This window comes from Zosterops lateralis, assembly GCF_965231275.1.
Source record: "Zosterops lateralis genome assembly, chromosome: 5".
NCBI classification, from domain to species: domain Eukaryota; kingdom Metazoa; phylum Chordata; class Aves; order Passeriformes; family Zosteropidae; genus Zosterops; species Zosterops lateralis.
Window position 1 is genome coordinate 6875723 of NC_139766.1, and position 9440 is coordinate 6885162.

General features: G+C 35.0%; 1 protein-coding gene across 1 annotated transcript; it reads right to left on the reverse strand.

Moving 5' to 3' along the window:
* SPON2 (spondin 2) lies at window positions 1-7163 on the reverse strand. The gene is given in 7 exon segments (XM_083862532.1): window positions 1-1566; window positions 3400-3574; window positions 4583-4774; window positions 5043-5266; window positions 5635-5860; window positions 6661-6668; window positions 6671-7163. Coding segments are annotated over 7 exon segments (1161 nt in total). The 5' UTR covers window positions 6828-7163; the 3' UTR covers window positions 1-1387.
* Between the last annotated feature and the right edge of the window lie 2277 nt (window positions 7164-9440).

Genomic DNA, 9440 nt, shown 5'->3' on the forward strand with positions numbered 1-9440 from the left:
GACAACAGTGGGAATCTGAAAAATGAGAGAAGAGCAGAAATTCCTACACTTAGTTCTGACAACTGTGTATTTATCACCATTTGGAGGACCAGTGAAGTCTAGTCTGATAAAGTTTCAAATTTATTTGTATGTTTGCAAGATATCTCTTCTGGAAAAAAATACAGAGAAATGTTTAAATGTTTCAGTCCTATGGAGAATACAGTGTGCTACTTTAAGGACAAGAGAAATTATCTTATATTTGGCATATTCTGGAAAGAACATACTCAAATCAACTCTCCTGTTCAATACCTGTGCTGTAGATTTGTAAAATTGCAGTGTGCTGTAAAAATTTTGTGAGCTGACTTTAAACTTATTCTATTGAATAAATATTATTCCAAAATTCTTTTCCTAGTTGGTAGCCAGAGCTCTTCATAAGCCATATGTTACATTCATTTTATAGCAGTTGTTTGACCATTAAAACTTGCAGTCAGGAACAGTTTCTGATGTGTTTTGTTAGAGTTGTACATACCTTAAGTTCAGGTAATATATACACAAATAGCAGCAAACACATATAAAGAAACATGGACACATTTACTGCATATATAAGGTTAATGATATAATTTATGTTATGGTCAACAGCATTAACTTTGAGATTAAAGTTGTCTCACAAAGGACACACGGCAACAATCAGTTTTTGACTCTCAGCTAGCACTGTTAATTCAGCTCAAATGTTTTCTACTACTATCCACACTTCTGGTTTGTTGGCTGTGTCCTCATGGCAGTTATTTTTCTCACTTTTGAGAAAGAAATTAAAAAAGAGATTTTCATATCTTCAAAACTCTCAAGACAATTTTACTCAGTTCCATTATTGTCTTAACCACACTGCAAACATCTGGTCACTCTGACTTTTGTAAGTAGTTTCTGAGGAAATGCACATTAAGCAAGGTTAGAAAGATGACAAAAATGCCAATAAATTATAAAAGACATAATTTAGAGGAAAAAACTATTTTCTAGTTATAAATAGCTGTAGATAAACAAATTACAATATTTAAGGAGGTTATTTGATTTTGTGATTGAAAGATTTTTACTATGAAGTGAAAGTACAATCTTTCCAAATGTCTTCTTTTCTGCCACTAGAGGGTACTCCAAGAACTTACAGTGTATTTGGAGAAAGGATTTATTTGGGGGTTTTGGGTCTGTAAATTATCCAGTATTGTCGTCCTACTAAACCTTAGGAATTTAACCCTCCAATATCTTGATATTAAATAAAAACTTTCAAAACCACTCTAATACAGCTTTTCAGCAAAATAGTGCAGCATATCCAAATTATAAAGAACATCGATTGATGTCATTTAGATTTAAACTTATCCTACTTTTAAATTATCTTAATTTTTATCTTCTCTTTATTTCAGATGCAATTTTCTGGTTCACATCCTGTTTCTTCATCCAGGTCTGGACAAGGCATTCCATTATTGGCAGGCTGCAGGAGCACAAAACGAGTTCTGATCTTGGTCCCCGTTTCTCTGCAAACCCCTCTGCAGAGACCCCAGGAAGACCATTGGGAAACCTCGCAGTCCAGGGGTGTTTCTGCAATACACACAGCAGGGAGATAACTTCACATCGAGTTGTACTTCAGTCAAGTACACAGTTGGAAAAGCATTAAGGGATGGTCATCAAACAACATTCTTTCTTATACAAAGACACCTGTGATATTAATCAAATCGGTATGTTGTCTCATAAATTAAAAAAAAAAAAAAAAAAAAAAAGTCTAGTTTCAGCTCCTAAACTCATCAGTATTATTACTACTGCAATCTAGAACCCCTCTGAGATATTATATCGGTACTGAAGCGTATTATGACTTGAATGAAAACACAGAATTCCTTAAAAGAAAACTATGCTTAAAATGATTGTACTGAAAAGATTGAATTAAAAAACATTTACTGTCAATTTTTATAACTAATTTTCCTTTGCATGGCTTACTAAAACACTGGGATTAAAGCTTTTCTCTGGTTTATTTAGGTATAATTATGTTTCCTTGCAGGCAGCTATTGTTGCTACAGTTGTTCATATCAAATTCCATTTTACTTTTGTTCCAATTTGCTTCAGAAATAAAGTCCTATTTTTTATCATTAAAACATCTTGCTATTTTTTGGTGTGTACACTACTCTTCCCTTTGCCAATAGGGATATTCTGTCACTAGAAGCTTTCTAATGCTGAAAGGATTTTCACTGTAGTTTTCATTTGGTGCAAGAAAAGAAGTTAGAAACTCTGAAGTACTATCCATAATGGAAGCTTCTATCTAAAATAAAAATCATAAAAAGTAGGTGAATATTTCTTAGCAGGTTAAATTAACATACTGCTTGTCACAGGAAGTTGCATCAAAACGGCCTGTTACAGCATTTGTGAGTAAAACAGGTGTGCACAAGCCCATCTTTAAAAATGCCACACTAAATGTGTAACACCTGGTATAAATTTCTGGTGTTACAGTGAACTCACCACTTCTGTTGTCATTCACCTGTATTTCTAGAGGGAATGAGGGACATCACCTATATTTATAGAGGGAATGAGGGACACTCCTTGACCTCTGGTAATTAAATCTGCCTTTTTTATTCCAGAATAAGTTTTTTAACAGACTGATTTACTGGTTTATATGCAAGAAAGTGAGGATTTGTTATTAAAAATGATTTTTGAAATACCATACTTTCAGTGCAGTTTTAAATTTATATCATGAAAGGGCCAAATGTTCCTTTCAAATTTTGTGGGGAAGACAATTAACTGTTAATGAGATGTGTTTGGATATGTTTTGTTTACTAACAGAAAATCACCCTTAGGATTGACTTGAGTCTGTAGTTGTGTGTCTTCCTACCTATTCAAGATTATTAGTTAATACTTTTGAGAAAATGAGAGAGAACTTTATTTTTATCAGGATTTATGTTTCTATTGAAAATATGTCCAAATCAATTGAATGATATAACCTTTATTGCACATAACTGCCAAGCTCTGACCCAGAAAGACAACAATAATGGTTCTTGGCTTCATTGTCATGTAAAACATTAAGGATGAATATTTACTTCAAAATTGCAAAGAGTTCAGGGATGTTGATTCTGTCGATCTGGTGTCATTTGTTTCTTAAAAAATTCACTGAGCTACACTGATACAAATGCTTGGGTAGCTCTAAATGTGGTTATAGCCCAGTCCTTTGAACCACAGCTGAAATATGCAATCCCTTACTTAATCTTTCAGGAACTCTCTTTTTTGTTGGACTTATTTTATTTCCCATTTGTGAATCTGGAACTACTCCTATGCAGATAGGAGAATGTTCTGCCTGATCACCTGTTTCATCCACATCACCTGCCAGATTTCCACATACTTCTGAGTGAATGGAAATAACAGAATTGAGAAAATCTAGTAATCACTTACCTGAGACAGTGTCTATTATTTCATTGCTTTTAGCTGGAAGATTAATAAAAGGTGCAGAAAGACCTGGCTGACTTTTCTTTATTTTTACCATTGTTACTTGAGCAATTGGTGGCAAAATTTTGAGTTTGGGATAATAAAATGAGTTTGCTGGGTGACTTGGAGAGGAACAAGTGATCTGTGAAATAAAAAGGGTAATATTAAAAAAAAATTAAGAAGATAACTGTAAAATCATGTTTGTAAATCATGCTATTACTTTTTGGCCAATAATTTGCATACAACCAGTTTCTGTGAACCTCAGTTCACATAACTAGGCTGGTCATCCCAGAATTTTTAATGCAGGATACTTGACTGGATACAGGAATGTGGTCGGAAGTCATGTGAACACAGTAATGTATGAAATGATTTCACAGAAAGAACTGGATATTATTATTAGAAGAATATGTGAATATTAAACAATAATATTAGGTATGCTATCGGAGCTGTCATATGGGTATGAGAGGCCAAATGCTTCTCTCTTCCTTTCCTCATTACTCACTTTCCTCATTACTCATTAGCATACCATTTGTTGCTAGAAAAACTCACCTTTAAGAAAGGATTAAGTTAATACTTATAATGTTCAAAACATTTGAATCAAAATCCTTCATTTGCCACCACTCTTAAGTGGCAAAGGCAAAGTATGAGGCATAGAGAGGATAAAATAAGCAGAAGAGGTTGAAAGCAGTGTGACCACAGTGAAGTTCTCTGCTTTCCTTTAGGTTCTTTCCCTCAAATATAATAGTTTCAGGTTTCAGCAGTGCTTTCAACTGAAAACTCCTCCTCACAGCACTATTCGCTACTAAGAATTTTACTGGTTAGATTCACATTTGGTGATTTCAGGGTTTTTTGTATTTTTATTTTCCTGGCACTTTTAAGGATTGTTAAATATCATCTAAAAAAATGTCAGCTCTTCCAGAAAATGTAGAGGCAAATTCTCATGAACCATTTACATTTGCCAAATACATTTCAAAGTTACAGAAGATAAATAAAAACAATAGGTTCATCAGCTGTATAATAAATCCATACATAGAGAGCATCAGCACTCTCAAATACTGAAATCAGTTTCACAATTTTAGAATAGTTATCTTTTAAAGGGATGAGTCAAACCATATCAGTATGAAGTGCTAAACTTCATCCATTCACCCACCTCTGTAACTGTGTCCTGTGGAATAGTGGCGAAGTTTGGGGAAGAAAATGTGAATCCACTGTCAGTTCCAGCATCATATGGAAATAGATCTACTGATACTTCATCCATCCAGTGGCCTCCTTCACAGAGATTTAGGCTGTCAATGCCCACGAACCAGTCGGGGCTTGGAACAATTCGTACAACAAATGAAACCTAATGAAACAAAATGATCCATCAGGATTGCATCACTTGCTTTGGAATGCTTCAGTCCTGCTTACAGTAATTTTCACTCAAAGTTCTTGAAATAATGTAATTTTGCTCTTCTACTTTATAGAAGCTGTACAGTGCTCCCTGCAATGTGACATGCTTTTTAGGAACTCTTTTTCATTATATGGTTCCAACAAGTGGGAACTCAAATATTTAATTTTGGTTGCTGGTAACATAAAATAAACTTTCTAAATTAATATGTACATTTACTTACTAAGGGATGTCTTGGATGTGCTTCTAATTCAGTAGAGGTTTGTCCTGTACCACTGGGAATTGCAGGAGCAGAGAAGATTCCATGTACACTCTGAATTTTCTCTCCAGCTTCTTCTATTTCTTTCATTAATGCCCATGCTTCACCCTTTTCAGCAAAATCGCGTACACCATTGCTGGCATATTCATTTTTTTTCCACATGCTGTAGTCAGAACTATGAGTAACACCTATTTGAGTGAATACATGGCATGACATAAAAGTCTGATTTAGAATGTCCCTATTTCTTCATTTTGTCTGTTTTATTTCTGAAGTTAAAAAAAAAAAAAAAAGTGTATAAAATTGAGTGAACACTAAAACATTTGGCTTATCGCTGCTTCTTTCAGCTGCAGCCAATTGAAAACAGAAGTAAATTGAAAACAGTTGCAGATTTTGGAAAACATTCTGGATACTTCAATATCTGCATTTCATTCTTCATAACTTTGACTTTTTTTTTTTTTTCCTTTTTCATTACTTATCTTACATAACTATTAAGGAAAAAAAGACCACAGAGGTCAAGAGGTTTATCTGCTCTTAAAACTGTGCATGCTTCACTTACCTAGCAAGGATGACCACTGTGCTGGGGGCCTATAGAGTGGATACTGCTTAGGGAAAGCAGTTTGACTCCATTTCCCTATGAAGATTATCCTGTACTTAGCAAGATCCTCTGCTGTGCAAAGAGCATCCTCCCCCACAGGCAGGCTGCTGGCATAACCCAGCATTGTTACAAGTACTGTCCAGAGAACTTTACAGGAGCAGTAGACAAACATCAAGTTTTCCATTCCCTTCCACACAAAAAGAAAGAAAAAAGTGTTAGCCATATTAGTCACTCTAAACTAAAGAATTAATAACAATTACCTAATAAAATGTAATGTGGCATGACCAAAGAGAAAGCAGATATCTGAAACACTAAAAACTGCTATGCTTCTGAAAGCGTTACTATAATGCTTTCAGATTTGTTATTTCCATGCTATATACTACAAACCTGTAATTTTACCTGGGACAAGTGTTTCTAATGAAAATGAAAATGAAAATAAAAATATCTTATTCTTGTCCATAGTTCCAACTCAGAGAAAAAAATCTGTTTCTGATTTTCTTTTGAAATCTGATTAGAGTCACATCTTGATTTAATTAGAGTAGCAACTGTTTCTGTGGAAAACATTAGTGGTATATTTATTCTTCTAAAGATTAAATTGCAGGTTACTTTGCCAAAAGAAATGATTTATTTTAAATTTATGTTCTACAAAGGCTGTTTTATAGCATAACATTTAAAGTCAAATACATTTCATATTTATATTAATTACTTTGCTGTCATAATGTGAATTTAAAACATTGTAACTAATTGAGATTGTTTAAAATATACAGTTTAAAAAATCAATATTTTTTAAAGTTACTGTCATAGGTCGTGCAAATTTTGTTTTTAAATTAACCTGGTAATTGCACAGACTGTCGAATCCCACCAATTGTTTAAAATAACTGCCTTAAAAACTGATTTTTAAATGACTGTGTCCTTTGAGAAAACTATACAAACTTAAGTAAATCACTAGTAATATATTAGTTTGCAAAAATAGCTGTGAATACTCACTAAATATTCCTCTGGAGCACTGGCAGGGGGAGAGCACCTGCTTTTGCTGGCAGCTGAGTTGGTCTGCAAGAGAAGACAGTAGGAGTCTTGCTATTTATGCCTGAAGAGGATCCCTTTGGTCCAACAATTATTGCAATCTTTAGACTTTCCAGGTTTCCAAAAATCATGCCATCTTCTTGTTTGCAAGCTCTCTGGATGGACTAGCAGAGGTTTCCTGTCTGTCAGCTGGTTCAGATTCCTTATCAGAAGACTGAGATGCCGAAAAGACAAAATGCTTTTAAAAAATACCTTGGATTCTTAGTAACAGTTTGAGTTTCCTGGTGCCTTTACAGTTCTCTGCTCTTATTAATGCCTCCAAGCTATACAAATGAACTGATTCCAACACTGAAATAGTTCTTGTGAATACTCCTTAAATGAGAAACATGTTTTCTTGTAAGTTTTATTGTCTGACAGATGCTCCTTCCAAACATTTACAGAGAGCTTGCTCACTCTCACACACCATATGTATGTGTTCAAATAAAAGGGGTGAGGCAGCTAAAAATGTCAAGAGGAAAAAAAAGTTACATTTCATAATTGCATATACTCACACAGACTGTATCTCCTGCAAATATGAATTAATTTAAAGTAGTGGAGTGTATATTTTTCTGTGTACAGTACTGTATGCTGGATGATGAAAGGGCTCTGTAACATTGTGGTTTCTTTGGAAAGAGTGGTTTTGGGAAGCTCAGAGATTTTTCTTAGCTGTCTTCAGAGTAAAAAACCCCAATAAAAATCTCATTATTACAGTTAAATCATACATCTTCTATAGCAGAGTGCATATGTCTACATCACTAAAATGATTTAAATTGTTTATGAAAAGAAAAAGTGTCATAGAGTGACACAATTAAAAAATAATGTTTAATCTTTATCTTAAGTTATTTTCCCCACCACCTTTCAAATAGGAGAAAGCAAAAGGCTTGGTGCCAAACCTGTAAGGTTAACAAATGCTATTGTGGCTAATCAGCAATTCAAAATTTTACATCAAACCATGAAAATAATATTTCATGGAGTTTTGTTTAGAAATTGTGAGGAATTTCACTTAAGTAGTTCCCCAGATCTCTAACATGATGGTGCAGCATATGGGAAAAGACCCAAAGAAACCCAGTTATTTTCCAGACACAGCTCCCAGGGCATCACAGGTTAAGCACACACCACACAGCTTTAGTGACACACTGTTGTCCACCAAACATGTCTGAGCTTTGTGGCGCTTTAACTGGAAACTTCCCTCCCACCCTGTGGCAGCTCCAAGCCAGGAGCTGAATAAACTGGGATGTCTGGATGGAATTTCCATCAATTATTCTGCTGACAAAATGGAATCTATTGCAAGTTTCAACATAGATGGCTTCAGCACCTATAGCCACAGTTCTTCTGTATCTGGGTAGATGTGGGAATACTGTAGCAGGTTAAGGCATCTAGGCATGGACATGCCCTTTATTTCCAAGGTCTCTTCCTCCATCCTATGTTAATGGTATGTTTTCCATAATTGATTTCTCTTCCAGAAGCCAGACTTCCCTAACAAAAAGAGCAAAGAGCCTTTATGGATACTTTTATACAAGTTCTTTGATTGTTTGTTAAAGGATGATACTTGAATTACATCCAGCTCACTCCCTCCTACGCACAGAATTCCAGATCCACAGGTTTCTTAGAGATTTTAATTTAATAACATCCAGCCCATGCAGCCCGCTAGAACTCCACAAAGGTCCGACAAATTTAAAAGTATACTGCTAAGTGTATTGGTAGAACTACTTAAGGCTTGCATATTTATTATGAAATAACCTTAAACTTCTGTAGGTTTTGTTGTCTGTCATCACAATTACTGAGCCAGTGAACTTCACTTTCTGAAACCTACTGTGGCACTGCCAGGACGTTGGATGAGAACAAAGCAACTAGCTCTGGGTCTGGCACAGAAATATTTAATTTATCAGAATAGCCTTTTCCTTTCAAAGATAAATTGCTGGCAAAAGGCACATCACCAGACAGGATTATTCTGGCTCCATGACTACGTGTTATGAATGTACCCAGGAACTGGACAATGCACACAGGCTGCATAACTTGGCACTGGACCTTTCCCTGTTTACAATGAGGGTTTTACTATGACAGATTTCTCCTGATTAAATTCTTCAGGACCTAGAGCCTCATTCTTATCTTTGTTGAATTCATAATGAAATCATTGGGCAAATTACTGTAAATTTATTTAATTATCTTGTCTCACTACCCCCTCCCCCTAAGGCTGAGTGAAGACAGAAAAAAAAAAGCAAAAACATGCAGAGTAATGTTGTCAGAAAATCCTATCTTGAAGACTCACTGTCTTATTTCTTTAAATAGAAACTGTGTTAAGCATAATCAGTCTCTGACATTGTGAAGGACATCAAAACACCAAATGTGTCTTGTAGATGGGAAGGAAAAGAAAGAACAGGGAAAAAAAGCAAATTTCCACTCAATATATTACTTTCATGACTGGGAAACACAGATGCCAAATTTCTGTGGGCCAGCAGTAGGAGAAAAAAAATGCTGTGGGATCAGAACCTATGCTTGCATTCCTTCTTCATTTATGTCCCATTAGGAAGCTTCTGAAAACTCATGAAAAACTGGAAGAAAGAATTTCCCTTTAGAAATAAATTTGCCTGTATTATAGATGTATTTTTTTCTTCCTTTTTTTGAGCAAAATAGCTTTTATTCTTCACGTTTGTGTCTCTTCTGGTACACCTATTTTCTATCCACATATGTACCTCTACAGATCC